Consider the following 17,192-nt stretch of genomic DNA (forward strand, 5'->3'; position numbering starts at 1 on the left):
CAGATCCACCAGGACCTCCATCCAACCCACGGATTACTGACACCACCAAAACTACAGCAACATTTAACTGGGGTAGACCCTTCTATGATGGTGGACTTGATGTGACAGGATACATTGTTGAACATAAAAAGGAAGGTGATGATGACTGGGTTCAAGACACAACTACTCCATTGAGAATAACAGAATTTGTAGTTTCAAATCTACAATCAGGAGGAAAATATCACTTCAGAGTCAGAGCACTGAATTCAGAAGGACTTGGTGAACCCTCTGAAGTTGAGCAAGTTGTTGAACTGGTGGATCAAGAGGAGGTTCCTGAATTTGAACTTGATGCAGAGTTGAGAAAAACACTTGTTGTTAAGTCAGGTGCTTCAATCCGCATATTTGTGCCAATCAAGGGCAGGCCAGCTCCAGAAGTAACATGGAATAAGGAAGATGTACCGCTTAAAGGCCGTGCTCACATTGACACTACTGAATCATACACGCTAGTAGTCATCCCTGAGTGTACAAGATATGATGCAGGGAAATATGTCCTAACATTGGAAAATGTTGCTGGAAAGAAGTCTGGATTTGTCAATGTTCGTGTTGTGGACACCCCAGGACCTCCAGTGAATTTGAAACCAAGTGAAATCACAAAGCATAGCATTACTTTACAATGGGAGATTCCAATCATTGATGGTGGTTCAAAGATTACAAATTATATAATTGAGAAGCGGGACGCAACACGAAAGGCTTACTCAACCATTACAGCAAACTGGCAGAAATGCTCGTACAAGATTCCAGACTTGGAAGAGGGCGCTGAATATTACTTTAGAGTTTCTGCTGAGAATGAAAGGGGCATCGGTGAACCAGCAGAGACACCTGAACCAATTAAAGCTTCTCAGGCTCCTTCTGCACCAGATAATCTGATTGTTTCAGATGTTTCCAAGGACACAGCAACTCTTGCATGGACTAAACCAAAATATGATGGTGGTAGTCGAATCACTGGCTATGTGATAGAGGCTCAACTGAAAGATTCTGATCAGTGGACACATGTGACAACAATAAAAGCTTTAGATTACACTGCAACAGAATTGGTGGAAAATGCAGAATATGTGTTCCGAATCTTTGCTGTAAACAGCTCAGGTAGGAGTGAACCTCGTGAAAGTCGACCAGCTGTAATCAAGGAGCAAACCACTGCTCCAGGATTTGACCTCAGAGGTATATATCAGAAGATGGTGGTAGCTAAAGCAGGTGATAATCTTAAAGTTGAGATCCCTGTTCTGGGACGTCCAAAACCACTTGTTGTATGGAAGAAAGAAGATCAGGAACTTAAACAGACACAGAGAATAAACGTTGAAAATACTGCAACTTCTACAATTCTCAACATTAATGAAATTAAGAGAAAAGACGGAGGACAGTATTCAATGACAGGAAAGAACATCCTTGGAACTGTGACTGAAATCATTACTGTTCAAGTACATGATATTCCAGGACCTCCAACTGGACCAATAAAACTGGATGAGGTTTCTTGTGACTATGTGATAATATCATGGGAAGCTCCAGAAAATGATGGAGGAGTTCCTATTAATAACTACATTGTTGAAATGCGTGAGACAACTGGCACATCCTGGGTAGAACTGGCAGCAACTGTTATCCGCACAACATTTAAAGCAGCACGCCTTACAACTGGTATTGAATATCAATTCCGTGTAAAAGCTCAGAACAGATATGGTGTTGGACCCTACATAACATCAGAACCAGTGGTGGCTGCTTATCCATTTGATGTTCCAGGACAGCCTGGAATTCCACAAGTAGTTGCCTTCACCAAGGATTCAATGACAATCAGCTGGAATGAACCTTCTTCAGATGGAGGTAGCCCAATTTTAGGATACCACATTGAGAGGAAAGAGAAGAACAGCATACTCTGGCAGAGGATCAGCAAAGCTCTAGTTGTTGGCAATATGCTTAAATCACCAGGTCTGATTGATGGTATTGCATATGAATTCCGTGTTATTGCAGAAAATCTGGCTGGTCTCAGCAAAGCAAGCAAGCCATCTGAGATGACATATGCACTTGATCCTGTAGACCCCCCAGGTCAACCAGTGGCACTTAACATAACTAGACATGAAGTTACTCTTCAGTGGTCAAAGCCAGAGGGCGATGGTGGTTTCTCAATAACTGGATATACAGTTGAAAAAAGAGAGCTGCCTAATGGTCGCTGGCTCAAAGCCAACTTCAGCAACATTCTTGAAACAAACTTTACTGTTAGTGGTCTCACAGAAGATGCTTCTTATGAATTCCGTGTATTAGCAATGAACTCAGCTGGGGCTGTCAGCAAACCATCTAAACCTTCAGAGGTCATGGTCTGCAGAGATGACATTGAAGAGCCAAAAATTGATGCTGATGCAAGTTTCAGTAGTGCTGTGGTAGTGAAAGCAGGAGATGTCTTCAAGCTAGATGCACGTGTTACAGGTCGCCCAATTCCATCCTTGGTTTGGACTAAAGATGGCAAGGAGCTTGAGGACACTGGAAAACTAGAGATCAAAACATCAGATTTCTATACTTGTTTGATTAACAAAGATTCTTTACGTAGAGATGGCGGTGCATACGCTCTAACTGCTAGCAATCCGGGAGGATTTGCCAAATTTGTCTTCAACGTTAAAGTTCTTGACAGACCTGGCCCACCTGATGGACCACTGCATGTCACAGACATGACAACAGAGAAATGTATTCTGTCATGGCTGCCACCACTTCATGATGGAGGAGGAAAGATTGAATATTACATCATTCAGAGACGTGAAACAAGTAGACTTACATGGACAAATGTAGCCACGGATTTACAAGTAAACCGCTATAAGGTTACCAAATTGCTGAAAGGAAATGAATATATTTTCAGAGTCATGGCTGTGAACAAGTATGGAGTTGGAGAACCTCTTGAATCTGAGCCTGCTGTTGCCACTAACCCATATGTGCCTTCTGATCCTCCACAGGCACCAGAAGTAACTGCTATCACAAAACATTCAATGGTGGTGTGTTGGGGACATCCTGAACACAATGGTGGAAGTAGTATAAATACCTACATCATTGAGAGGAGAGATAAAACTGGTCTTCGTTGGGTAAAATGCAATAAAAGAACTGTTACTGATCTGCGCTTCAAAGTGTCAGGACTAACACCTGGACATGAGTATGAATACAGAATCCTAGCCGAAAATGCTGCTGGCTTAAGTGCACCAAGCCCTTCAAGTCCATTCTACAAAGCATGTGACACAATATTTCAACCTGGACCCCCTGGAAATCCCAGGGTTTTGGATACAAGTAAGTCATCCATTACTATTGCTTGGAATAAACCAGTTTATGATGGTGGCTCAGATATCACAGGTTATATTGTTGAAACATGCCTGCCAGAGGAAGATGAATGGACAGTTGTCACTCCAAAGGCTGGGCTAACAGCAACATCATTCACCATAACCAACCTTATTGAAAACCAAGAATATAAGATCAATATTTCAGCTCTTAACTGTGAAGGTGTTGGAGAGCCAGCCTCTGTACCTGGTTCACCAAAAGCAGAAGACAGACTCCTTCCACCTGAAATCGAGCTTGACTCAGACCTTCGCAAAGTAGTGAACATCAGAGCATGCAGTAACTTAAGATTATTTGTGCCAATTAAAGGAAGACCTGCACCAGAAGTCAGATGGTCAAGGGAGACAGGTGAACCCCTTAATAAAGCATCAATTGAAATTACATCATCTTTCACCACATTGGTTATCGAGAATGTAAACCGATTTGATGGTGGAAAATACATGCTAACAGTGGAAAACAGTTCAGGAACTAAAACGGCGTTTGTTAATGTCCGAGTTCTTGACACTCCTGATGCACCACAGAACCTTACAATCAAAGAAATCACAAAAGTTTCTGCTTCCCTCATCTGGGATCCTCCAGTCATTGATGGTGGATCAAGAATCAGGCATTATATTGTTGAAAAACGTGAATCTACACGAAAAGCATATTCCATCGTTAATACCTCCTGTCCCAAAACAAGTTGTAGAATTGGAGACTTACAAGAAGGAAGCATGTATTTCTTCAGAATTTTGGCTGAAAATGAGTATGGTGTTGGTCTTCCAGTAGATACCACGGAAGCTATAAAAATCTCTGAGAGACCTCTTCCTCCTGGAAAAGTGACTCTAAAAGAAGTAACTGGCAACAGTGTAACACTTTCTTGGGAGAAGCCAGACCATGATGGAGGAAGCAGAATTACGGGTTATACTGTTGAAATGCAAGGGAAAAACAGTGAAAAATGGACGCAAGTAATGACTGTTAAAGTAACAGAGGCAGTTGTTGTTGGCCTAACACAAGGTGAAGAATACTTCTTCCGTATTTCAGCAACTAATGAAAAGGGAACCAGTGATCCACGTCCACTTAGTGTCCCTGTGGTTGCTATGGATGTTGTTATTGCTCCTGCCTTCAAACTTTTGTTCAGCACATTCAGTGTTCTGGCAGGTGATGATCTGAAAATTGATGTGCCTTATGTTGCTCAGCCCAAGGCAGCAGTTACCTGGCAAAAAGATGGTATTGCTCTGAAAGAGACAACAAGAGTAAATGCTGAAATAGCAGAGAGACACCTGTACCTTGTGATAAAAGAGGCAACACGGGATGATGTGGGCAAATATACTATTAAACTGACAAACTTAGCTGGTGAAGCTACAGCAGACATCAATGTTATTGTACTTGATAAACCTGGACCACCAACTGGCCCAATCAAAATAGAGGAGGTAACTGCAGACTGTGTTACATTGTCATGGCAGCCTCCAGAGTACGAGGGAGGCTGTAGCATTAATAACTATATTGTGGAAAAACGAGATACATCCACCACCAACTGGCAGATTGTATCTGCAACAGTGGCAAGAACAACAACTAAAGCTGCAAGATTGAAGACTGGCTGTGAATATCAATTTAGGATTGCTGCTGAAAATAGATATGGAAAGAGTTCAGTTCTTTTGTCTGAGCCTGTTGTTGCACAATATCCCTTTGAGGTTCCAAATCCACCAGGAACTCCAACTGTTCAATCTGCTACTAAAGAAAGCATGGTTATTGTGTGGAACAAACCCAGTAGTGATGGTGGAAGCAAGATTTTGGGATATCACATTGAGAGTAAGGAAAGAAACAGCTTGTTGTGGGTAAAGCAAAACAAAACACTCATTCCAGACACAAGATTCAAGATAGGTGGCCTTGAAGAAGGCATTGAATATGAATTTAGAGTTTATGCTGAGAATATAGTTGGTCTAAGCAAGGCAAGCAAAGTATCAGAAATCCAGGTGGCTAGAGATCCATGTGACCCTCCAGGCAAACCTGAAGCAGTGATTGTCACCAGAAGCTCTGTAACACTCAGGTGGACACCACCACAGTTTGATGGCGGCAGCAAGATTACAGGATATGTCATTGAGAAAAAAGAATTGCCTAATGGCCGCTGGATGAAAGCTTCTTTTACGAATATCATTGAGACCGAATTTGTTGTCAGTGGTTTGGTAGAGGAGCAGCAGTATGAATTTCGTGTCATTGCAAAAAATGCTGCAGGTGTGTCTAGTGTTCCATCAGACAGTACTGGTGCAATCACAGCCAAGGATGAAGTTGATCCACCCCAAATTGACTTGGATGCCAAATATTCTCAAACTATTGTTGTTAATGCTGGAGAATCATTCAAAGTAGATGCAAGAATACTTGGCAAACCTATTCCTTCAGTTCACTGGATAAAATCTGGCGAAGAACTTACAAATACTGCAAGACTTGAGATAAAGAATACTGACTTCACAACTACTCTTAGTGTGAAGGAGGCTATCCGTGTTGATGGAGGCCAGTATACCTTGCTATTAAAAAATGTTGGTGGAGAGAAATCAGTAGTTGTCAATGTCAAGGTTCTGGACAGACCTGGGCCTCCAGATGGCCCAATTTCAATCTATGGGGTTACCAGTGAAAAGTGCTGCATTGCCTGGAAAACTCCATTGCACGATGGAGGTGCGGAGGTGTCTCATTACATTGTGGAAAGAAGAGAGACCAGCCGCTTAGTTTGGACTGTTGTGGAATCTAAGGTACAAACCCTCAATCTTAAAATTACAAAACTCCTTCCTGGAAATGAGTATATTTTCAGAGTGATACCTGTAAATAAATATGGAATTGGTGAGCCTTTAGAATCTGATCCAGTGATTGCAGCAAATCCATTTGTCCCACCTGATGCACCAAGTAATGTTGAAGTGTCAAATATAACAAAGGATTCCATGGTTATCACATGGCAAAGACCCACTAATGATGGCGGAAATGCAATTACAGGATATATTGTTGAAAAGAGAGACAAAGAAGGTGTTAGGTGGGCAAGATGCAACAAACGTGTAGTGAGTGAACTACGCTTTAGAGTAACAGGACTTCTTGAAAACCGAAGTTATGAATTCCGTGTGTCTGCTGAGAATAAAGCTGGAGTTGGTAAACCAAGTCCACCCACAGTGTACTTCAAGGCAGTGGATCAAGTCTTCAAGCCTGGTCCACCAAACAACCCCAAGGTAATTGATGTCTCAAGAGCATCTGTTGTCCTGCATTGGGGAAAGCCAATTTATGATGGTGGCTGTGAAATTCAGAGTTACATTGTTGAGGCATGTGAAGTCACTTTCGATGAATGGATGATGTGTACACCACCCTCTGGAATAACAGAGACAAGATTTGAAGTTAAAAAACTGCTTGAAAAGCATGAGTACAAATTCAGAATCTGTGCCATAAATAAGGTTGGTGTGGGAGAAACTGCTGATATCCCAGGATCCATTATCATAGAGGATAAACTTGAGGCACCAGATATTGATCTTGATGCTGACCTGAGAAAGATGATTACTGTCAGGGCTGGAGGCTCTCTAAGATTGTTTGTTCCTATTCGTGGACGGCCAACTCCTGAAGTCAAGTGGGGAAAGGCTGAAGGTGAAATCAACGAGGCAGCTCAAATTGATATTACAAGCAGTTTCACTTCACTCATAATTGAAAATGTTAATAGATTTGACAGTGGAAAATACACTTTAACTCTGGAAAATGCCAGTGGAACAAAATCGGCATTTATTAGTGTCAGAGTATTAGACAATCCTGATGCACCTGCAAACTTCCATGTGAAGGAAATAACAAATAATTCAGTCACTCTTAGCTGGGAGCCACCGTTGCTTGATGGTGGAGCTAAAATTAAAAATTACATTGTTGAAAAACGAGAGAGTACAAGAAAGGTATACTCTGCTGTTGGTACCTGCAACAAGATGACATGGAAAATTGAACCACTCCAAGAGGGAAGCAACTTTTTCTTCAGGGTTCTTGCTGAAAATGAACATGGTATTGGATTGCCTGCAGAGACTCTAGAACCAATAAAAATCTCAGAGGTGCCACAACCCCCTGGTAAAGTTTCTGTAGTGGATGTTACAAGGAAGAGTGTTTCCCTCAAATGGGAAAAACCAGAGCATGATGGAGGCAGCAGAATTACTTATTACGAAGTTGAAATGCAAGCAAAGGATCAAGATAAATGGTCTCTTTGTGCTCAAGTAAAATCCCTCGACACTGTTGTAACTAATTTAGTCCAAGGTGGGGAGTACAATTTCAGAGTCATTGCCGTTAATGACAAAGGAAAGAGTGATCCCAGACTCTTGGCAAATCCTGTTGTTGCAAAGGACCTTGCTATTCAGCCCACAGTAAGAACAAAACTTAGCACCTACAATGTACAGGTTGGGCAAGATTTGAAAATTGAAGCACGAATTTCTGGTCATCCAAAACCAACTATTACATGGACCAAAGATGGTTCAGCTCTGAAACAGACCACAAGAGTAAATGTTGCTGACACTGCACATCATACCACTCTTACCATCAAAGATGCAACAAGAGAAGATGGTGGTATGTATAACATTGCTGTGGCTAATGTACTTGGACAAGCAGAAGCCACAGTTGAAATAATTATACTTGAAAAGCCTGGCCCACCAACTGGCCCAGTCAGGATTGATGAAGTGAGTGCAGAGAGCATTACATTATCTTGGGACCAACCAACATACACTGGAGGCTGCCAGATTTCAAATTATGTTGTCCAAAAGAGAGACACCACCACCACTAACTGGGTAGTTGTTTCTGCCACAGTAGCAAGAACCACACTTAAAGTTAGTAATTTAAAAACTGGAGCTGAATACCAGTTTAGAATTTTTGCTGAGAATAGGTATGGTAAAAGCTATGGCATTGACTCAGATCCGGTTCTCGCCCAGTATCCTTTCAAGGAGCCTGGGCCTCCAGGAACTCCATTTGTGTCTGCATTCACAAAAGAATCTATGGTTGTTGAATGGCACAAGCCAGTCTCAGATGGTGGAAGTGCTATTCTAGGATATCATCTAGAGAGAAAAGAGAAAAATAGCATTCTTTGGACAAAGATCAATAAAATACTCATTCAAGACACCAGATTTAAAACATCTCCATTGGAAGAGGGCATTGAATATGAATTCAGAGTCTATGCTGAAAACATAGTTGGAATTGGAATGTGCAGCAAAATTTCTGAGGGTTGTGTGGCACGTGACCCATGTGACCCACCAGGCACCCCTGTGCCAGTGATTGTGACAAGACACTCAGTGAAACTTAGATGGACACCACCGGAATATGATGGAGGCAGCCTTGTCACTGGATATGTTGTGGAGAAACGAGACCTGCCAGAGGGTCGTTGGATGAAAGCTAGTTTTGCAAATATTATTGAAACTGAATTTACAGTCACAGGCCTGATAGAAGACTGCAAATATGATTTCAGAGTTATTGCCAGAAATGGAGCTGGATCAGTTAGTAGACCCTCTATGAGCACAGGCTCAATTACAGCTAAGGATGAAGTTGAACCACCAACCTATGAGGTTGCCTCAGAGTATAGCCAAATTTTGACCGTGAATGCCGGAGACACATTTACCCTGGAAGCATCCATACTAGGAAAGCCGGTTCCAACAATGCAGTGGTTTAAGGGTGATGTGGAAGTTGAAAATTCAGCAAGAGCTGAAATCAAGAACACTGACTTGAAAGCAATTCTTGTTGTCAAAGATGCCATTCGAATTGATGGAGGACAGTACACATTGCACCTCACTAATGTGGCTGGAACAAAGTCTGTGTCCTTCAGTGTAAGAGTCCTTGATAGACCTGGACCCCCTGAAGGTCCTTTTTCTGTCTCTGGTGTAACATGTGAGAAGTGCTCATTGTCATGGCTGCCTCCAAAACATGATGGTGGCAGTAGCATTTCTCATTATATCATACAGAAGAGAGAAACAAGTCGCCTTGCTTGGACTGTAGTTTCAGGTGATTGTGGAGCAACCATGTTTAAAGTTACTAAACTTTTAAAAGGAAATGAATACATATTCCGTGTCATGGCTGTCAACAAGTATGGAGTTGGTGAACCACTTGAATCTGCACCAGTGAATATGAGAAATCCTTTTGTTCCATCTGGGCCACCTAAAGAACTAGAAGTAACAAATATTTCAAGGGATTCTATGACAGTATGCTGGACTCGTCCTGAGACTGATGGTGGAAGTGAAATTATTGGTTATATTGTAGAGAAGAGAGACAGAGCTGGAGTGCGGTGGACAAAATGTAACAAACGCAGAGTCACAGACTTACGTTTCAGAGTCACAGGCTTGACAGAGGATCATGAATATGAATTTAGGTTATCTGCAGAAAATGCTGCTGGAGTTGGACAGCCAAGTCCACCATCTGTTTATTACAAAGCCTGTGATCCAACATTTAAGCCTGGCCCACCAACTAATGCACACCTTGTTGACACTACAAAGAATTCAGTCACAATTGCATGGAGTAGACCAATATATGATGGTGGTTTAGACATCCAAGGCTATGTTGTTGAGATATGTAAAGCTGATGAAGAAGAATGGACCACATGTACTCCACCCTCTGGATTAAATGATACTAAATTTACAATAACTAAACTTACTGAACACCAAGAATACAAAGTTCACATATGTGCTTTTAATAAACTGGGTGTTGGTGAGCCAGTGTCTATCCAAGGAACTGTCAAACCAGTGGATAAGATGGATCCCCCTGAAATTGAGCTTGACTCGGAGTTGAGGAAAGGAATTGTTGTGCATGCTGGAGGGTATATGAGAATCAACATACCATTCAAAGGACGCCCCATTCCTGAGGTAAACTGGGCCAAGGATGAGGGAGATTTACCAGATAAAGCCCAAATAGAAAAGGGACCAGATTACACTCAGTTATCAATTGATATATGTGACAGAAATGATGCTGGTAAATATACTCTGACTTTGGAAAATAATGCTGGCACTAAATCAGCCTTTGTGTCAGTAAAAGTACTCGATACACCAGGTGCTCCACAGAACCTTGTTGTGAAAGATGTAACAAGAAACTACACCACCCTTGTTTGGGAACCTCCACTTATAGATGGTGGTTCAAAAATCAAAAATTATATCATTGACAAGAGAGAATCGAATAGACAAGGATTTGTAAACATTACTACCAAGTGCTCCAAGACCAGCTTCCGTGTTGGTGATTTGACAGAAGGTGGTGTTTATTACTTCAGAGTCATGGCAGAAAATGAATTTGGAATTGGTCTTCCTGTAGAAACAGAAGAATCTGTGAAGACAGCAGATCCTCCTTTATCTGTCGGCAAGGTAACTTTGACTGATGTGACAAAAACCACAGCATCACTTTCATGGGATAAACCAGATCATGATGGTGGTAGTAGAATCTTGGGTTATTATATTGAAATGCAGCCAAAAGGATCAGAGGAATGGACAATTGCTACAGTCACCAAAACAGGTGAAGGTACAGTGACAGGACTTAGTTCAGGACAAGAGTACCTCTTCAGAGTTTTAGCTTACAATGAGAAAGGAAAAAGTGATCCAAGGCCATTGACTGCTCCTGTCGTAGCCAAAGATGTTACTATTGAACCAAGCTTCAAACTACTTTTCAACACATACAGCGTTCAAGCTGGTGAAGATCTCAAAGTGGAAATACCATTTAAAGGGCGTCCAACTCCAAAGATTGCATGGATGAAAGATGGACAAGCACTGAAAGAGACGACCAGATTAAATGTCTCAAGCACTGTAACTTCAACAGTTCTTAAAATTAAAGATGCAAATAGAGAGAACTCTGGCAAGTACACAGTTACAGCTACAAATAATATAGGTACGGTCACTGAAGAGGTTGGCATAATCATTCTTGACAAACCAGGCCCACCAGTTGGACCGGTTAAAATTGATGAAGTAAGTGCCACCTATGCTACCATCTCCTGGGAGCCACCAGTATACACAGGAGGTTGTCAGATAAACAACTACATAGTGGAAAAACGTGATACAACCACTACTAACTGGCAGATTGTTTCAGCAACCATTGCTCGTACCACAATAAAAGTCACAAAGCTGAAGACTGGTTCTGAATATCAGTTTAGAGTGTTTGCTGAGAACAGATATGGAAAGAGCACATCGTTAGATTCAGCGCCAGTTGTGGTCAGTTATCCTTTTACTGAGCCTGTAGCTCCTGGTGCACCATTTGTTTCATCAGTGACAAAAGACCACATGACAATTGAATGGAAACCCCCCAGCAATAATGGAGGTAGCCCTATTATTGGGTATCACCTTGAGCGTAAAGAAAAGAACAGCATCTTATGGACCAAACTTAACAAGCTTCTTATCGCTGACACTCGATTCAAAACAAATGGTCTGGAGGAGGGAATTGAATATGAATATAAAGTGTTTGCTGAAAATATGGCAGGAATCAGTCCATCAAGCAAAGTCTCAGAAAGTGTTGTTGCACGTGATCCCTGTGATCCCCCTGGAACTCCTGAAGCCATTGTTATCACAAGAAACCTAGTAACTCTTCAGTGGGCAAAACCACAGTATGATGGTGGCAGTGCTATTACAGGATACATTATTGAAAGGAAGAAGCTGCCTGAAGGTCGTTGGATGAAGGCCAGCTTTACAAATATTATACACACACAATTTACAATAACTGGATTGGAAGAAGAACAAAGATATGAATTTAGAGTAATTGCCAAAAATGCAGCTGGTAATTTAAGTGTACCCTCTGAAAGCACTGGACCAATTACTGCTCAGGATGAGATTGAAGCTCCATCTGTCTCCATGGATTCAAAATTTAAAGATGTTATCACTGTAAAGGCTGGTGAGTCCTTTGCTATTGATGCAGACATTGCTGGAAAACCTCTTCCTGATATTATGTGGCTTAAGGATGGAAAAGAAATTGACAGTGCTACACCCAGAATGGAGATTAAATCCACCATCACACAAACAGTTTTGACTGTTAAGGACTGCATTAGAGTAGATGGTGGTCATTTCCTCTTAAATCTCAGTAATGTTGGTGGAACCAAACAGGTACCCATTAGTGTCAAAGTTCTTGATAGACCTGGTCCACCTGATGGCCCTCTGAATGTAACTGGTGTCACAGCAGAAAAATGCTATTTGCACTGGAGCCACCCATCACATGATGGTGGAGCTGGCATTTCTCATTATATTATTGAAAAGAGAGAAACTAGCAGACTGTCATGGACAGTAGTGGAACCTAAAATTCAAGCAATTAGTTACAAAGTCACTAAACTCCTACCTGGTAATGAGTATATATTCAGAGTCATGGCAGTGAACAAATATGGTATTGGCGAACCACTTGAATCTGAACCTGTCCTTGCAAAAAATCCTTTCAACAAACCTGGACCACCTTCAACTCCAGAAGCAAGTGCAGTCACCAGAGACTCAATAGTCCTTACATGGGAACGGCCAGAGGACGATGGCGGATCACAAATTGATGGTTATGTTCTTGAGAAACGTGATAAAGAGGGTATAAGATGGACAAAGTGTAACAAGAAAAGACTGAATGACTTGAGATTCAGAGCCACTGGGCTTACAGAGGGACACTTCTATGAATTCAGAGTATCTGCTGAAAATGCTGCTGGTGTGGGCACACCAAGTGAACCATCTCAATATTACAAAGCTTGTGATGCAACTTATCCTCCTGGTCCTCCTAATAATCCTAAAATAACAGATCACTCAAGCACAACTGTTTCCTTGGCATGGAGTAGACCAATTTATGATGGTGGAGCACTGGTCTCAGGATACATTGTTGAGGCAAAGGAAGTTAGTGAAGATGAATGGACAGTATGCACTCCACCAACCGGTGTGCAAACAACTCACTTCACCGTCAAAACATTAAAGGAAAATGCAGAATACAACTTCCGTATTTGTGCACTTAATATTGAGGGGGCTGGAGAGCATGTTGATGTTCCAGGATCTGTAATTGCTGCTGAAAATCTTGAAGCTCCTGAGATAGAACTTGATGCAGATCTTAGGAAATGTGTGACTGTGCGTGCCAGTGCAACACTTCGGTTATTTGTCACCATAAGGGGAAGGCCCGAGCCAGAGGTTAAGTGGACAAAGGCAGATGGTATCTTACCAGAGCGGGCTCAAATTGAAGTAACAGGCTCTTACACTGTGCTTGTTATTGACAATGTTAACCGATTTGATACTGGAAAATATGTTGTGACCCTTGAAAATAATAGTGGCACAAAATCTTCATTTATTAATGTCAAGGTCCTTGACTCTCCAAGTGCTCCAGTGAATTTTGAAATTAAGGATGTAAAGAGAGATTCTGTCCAGCTACAGTGGGAGCCTCCACAAATTGATGGTGGAGCCAGGATCACCCATTACATTGTGGAAAAGCGTGAATCTAAAAGGCTGGCATTCACAACTGTGACAAATAGCTGTGTCAGAAATTCATTCAAAGTTGATGATCTCCAAGAAGGAGGTCTTTACCACTTCCGTGTTTTGGCTGTGAATGAACTTGGTGTTGGTTTGCCTGCAGAGACCATAGAGGCTGTCAAAGTTTCCCAAGCACCCTTACCACCTGGTAAAATTACAGTTGTTGATGTAACTCGCCACACTATTACTCTAGCATGGGAAAAGCCAGATCATGATGGTGGCAGCAAAATCACAGGCTACACAGTGGAAATGATTACTAAGGGATCAGATAAATGGACTGTATGTGCTACAGTAAAGGCACTGGAAACCACAATTGAAGGACTTACAACAGGAGAGGAATACAGTTTCAGAATTGCAGCAGTTAATGACAAAGGAAAGAGTGATCCTAAACCCCTGGGAGCATCTGTTGTGGCACGAGATATTACTATTGAACCCATTATTGATTTGCTGTTTAATACCTACAGTGTGAAGGCTGGAGATGATCTCAAAATAGATGTTCCATTCAGAGGCAGACCTCTTCCAGAGGTTACATGGAAAAAGGGTGGTCACTCATTGAAGCAAACAACCAGAGTTAATGTTTTGACATCAAAGACATCATCAAAGATTGTCATCAAGGATTCAACAAGAGAGGATGCTGGAAAATATGAAATTATTTTAACCAATTCGATTGGCATTAAATCAGCAGAAATATCTGTTATTGTTCTTGATAAACCAGGTCCACCAGGTGCAATCAAGGTAGAGGAAATAAGTGCTGATTTTATTTCACTATCATGGGACCCTCCAATTTATGATGGTGGTTGTCAAATTAATAATTATGTAGTCGAGAAGAGAGATATGACCACTACAGCATGGCAAATTGTTTCAGCAACAGTTGCTAGAACATCAATCAAAGTAACTCGTTTGACACAAGGAACAGAATATCAGTTCCGTGTTGCTGCAGAGAATCGTTATGGAAAAAGCCATGCAATTGACTCTGCCCCAGTAGTTGCACAGTACCCCTTCTCACCTCCAGGCCCTCCAACCAGTCTTCACATTGCTCAAGCCACTAAATCAGGAATGCTAGTTACCTGGAACAGACCAGCAAGTGATGGTGGCAGTCCCGTCTTTGGATATCACTTGGAATGCAAAGATCAGAGCAGCATTCTCTGGGCAAAGATGAACAGAGGGCCTATTACAGAAACTCAGTTCAAGGTAACTGGTTTGGAAGAAGGTCTCTTGTATCAGTATAGAGTATATGCTGAGAATATAGCTGGCATTGGACCTTGCACAAAGGCATGTGATCCTGTTTCTGCCCGAGATCCATGTGCACCTCCAGGTCAGCCAGTAGTTATGAACATCACAAGAACATCTGTTTCTCTCTCCTGGGCAATACCTGAGTTTGATGGTGGAGCTAAGGTGACTGGCTACATTGTTGAACGCAGGGAACTTCCAGATGGACGATGGTTAAAGTGTAATTTCACCAATCTTCAAGAAACATTCTTTGACGTGACTGGTCTGATTGAAGATCAGAGATATGATTTCCATATAATTGCTAAGAATGCAGCTGGCTTACTCAGTGAACCATCAGAGGGTACAGGACCTGTCACTGTAAAAGATGATGTTGATCCACCACGCATCACAATTGAGGACAAGCTAAGGCAACTGGTTGTAGTGAAAGCTGGAGACATACTTAGAATTGATGCTGAAATATCAGGACGTCCAATTCCTGTGATTTCATGGGCAAAGGATGGGAAAGAAATTGAAGCCAAGGCCAGATTTGAGATTTCTTCAACACTCACTAGTACAACAATAATTGTGAGAGATGCCATTAGACGAGACTCTGGACAGTATGTTCTAACATTGCAAAATGTTGCAGGCACCAGATCTTTGGCAGTAAACTGTAAGGTCCTGGACAGGCCTGGCCCATCAGCTGGACCGTTGGAAGTAACTGGTCTGACTGCAGAGAAATGTACATTGAACTGGGGACCACCTCAAGAAAATGGAGGTGCTGAAATTCAGCACTACATAGTTGAGAAACGTGAAACAAGCCGGCTTGCCTGGACTCTGGTCTATGCAGATATGAAAGCCACAACATGTAAAGCAACAAAACTGCTCAAAGGCAATGAGTATATATTTAGAGTTCGGGGAGTTAATAAATATGGAACCGGTGAAGCTCTGGAGAGTGATCCTGTTAAGGCAATGGATCCATTTACAATCCCTGCTGCACCTACAAATGTTGATGTCACCAGTGTTACAAGTGAAGCAATGACAATTTGCTGGGAAAGACCTGTCTCTGATGGAGGCAGTAGTATTTCTGGCTATGTAATTGAGAAACGTGAGAAATCTGGTCTCCGCTGGGTACGTGTCAACAAAAAGCCTGTTTATGACTTAAGAGTAAAAGCTTCCAATCTCCGTGAAGGATGTGAGTATGAATACAGAGTATTTGCAGAGAATGCTGCTGGTTTGAGTGCCCCAAGTGTGCCTTGCCCACTGACAAAGGCAGAGGATCCATTGTTCCTACCATCACCTCCAGCTAAACCTAAAATAATCGATTCTTCTAAAACATCAATAACTTTGTCTTGGAACAAGCCATTATTTGACGGTGGCTCTCCAGTTACAGGATATATGGTGGAATATAGGAAAACCAATGATGATGACTGGACACTTGGTGTCAGTAACACTAAGAGCACAGAGTTCACTGTGGTGGGACTCACTTCAGGAGCAGAGTATGTCTTTGTAGTCAGATCACTTAACAAGATTGGTCAAAGTGAGCCAAGTCCTGAAACTGATCCTCAGATAGCAAAAGACAGAGAAGATGAGCCAGTTTTCCTAATCAGTAATGAAATGAGGAAGACACTGATTGTCAAAGATGGCAGCTCATTTACACTTAGAGTCCCATTCAAGGGAAAGCCTGTACCACATGTAATGTGGAACAAACCAGATGTTGATCTGAGAGTGAGGGCTGCTATTGATACAACCGATAACTGCACATCTATCACAATTGAGCAAGCTACAAGAGATGACTCAGGGAAATACACTGTAACCCTCCAAAATGTTGCTGGAACTTCTACACTGACATTGAGTGTAAAGGTCCTAGATTCTCCAGGCCCACCAGCCCACATTGAAATAAAGGAAGTCACCAAGAGCTCTGCAACTATTACATGGGATACTCCTGAGAATGAGGGTGGTGCTCCAGTCAAGAACTACCTTGTTGATCTTCGTGAGGCAACTAAAATGGGCTGGACCAGAATTACAGACAGTTGTCCCAGGTTGACTTTTAAAGTTAATGATCTTCAAGAAGGGGGTGTTTATTATTTCAGAGTTACCGGTGAAAATGAGTATGGTATAGGAGTCCCACTTGAGACCAAAGAAGGAACAAAGATTACAGGTAAAATAAAATTATTTTGTTGTATATTTTCTGTAGCACATTTATTTGATTAATTCAAATCTTTGATACATATTTTTTGCTTATGT

The 17,192-nt window shown here is 41.8% G+C and overlaps 1 protein-coding gene across 1 annotated transcript in view; it reads left to right on the forward strand.

Annotated features, from left to right (window-relative positions):
• ttn.2 (titin, tandem duplicate 2) overlaps positions 1-17,192 on the forward strand; it is a 170,151-nt gene that overhangs the window by 128,128 nt on the left and 24,831 nt on the right. The window contains exon 203 of the mRNA XM_016445616.1: positions 4-17,106. Within this exon, the coding sequence (XP_016301102.1) occupies positions 4-17,106 (17,103 nt within the window). The remainder of the gene's footprint in view (positions 1-3; positions 17,107-17,192) is intronic.

The sequence above is a fragment of the Sinocyclocheilus anshuiensis genome, unplaced genomic scaffold (assembly GCF_001515605.1).
Source record: "Sinocyclocheilus anshuiensis isolate Anshui unplaced genomic scaffold, SAMN03320099.WGS_v1.1 scaffold179, whole genome shotgun sequence".
NCBI lineage: Eukaryota > Metazoa > Chordata > Actinopteri > Cypriniformes > Cyprinidae > Sinocyclocheilus > Sinocyclocheilus anshuiensis.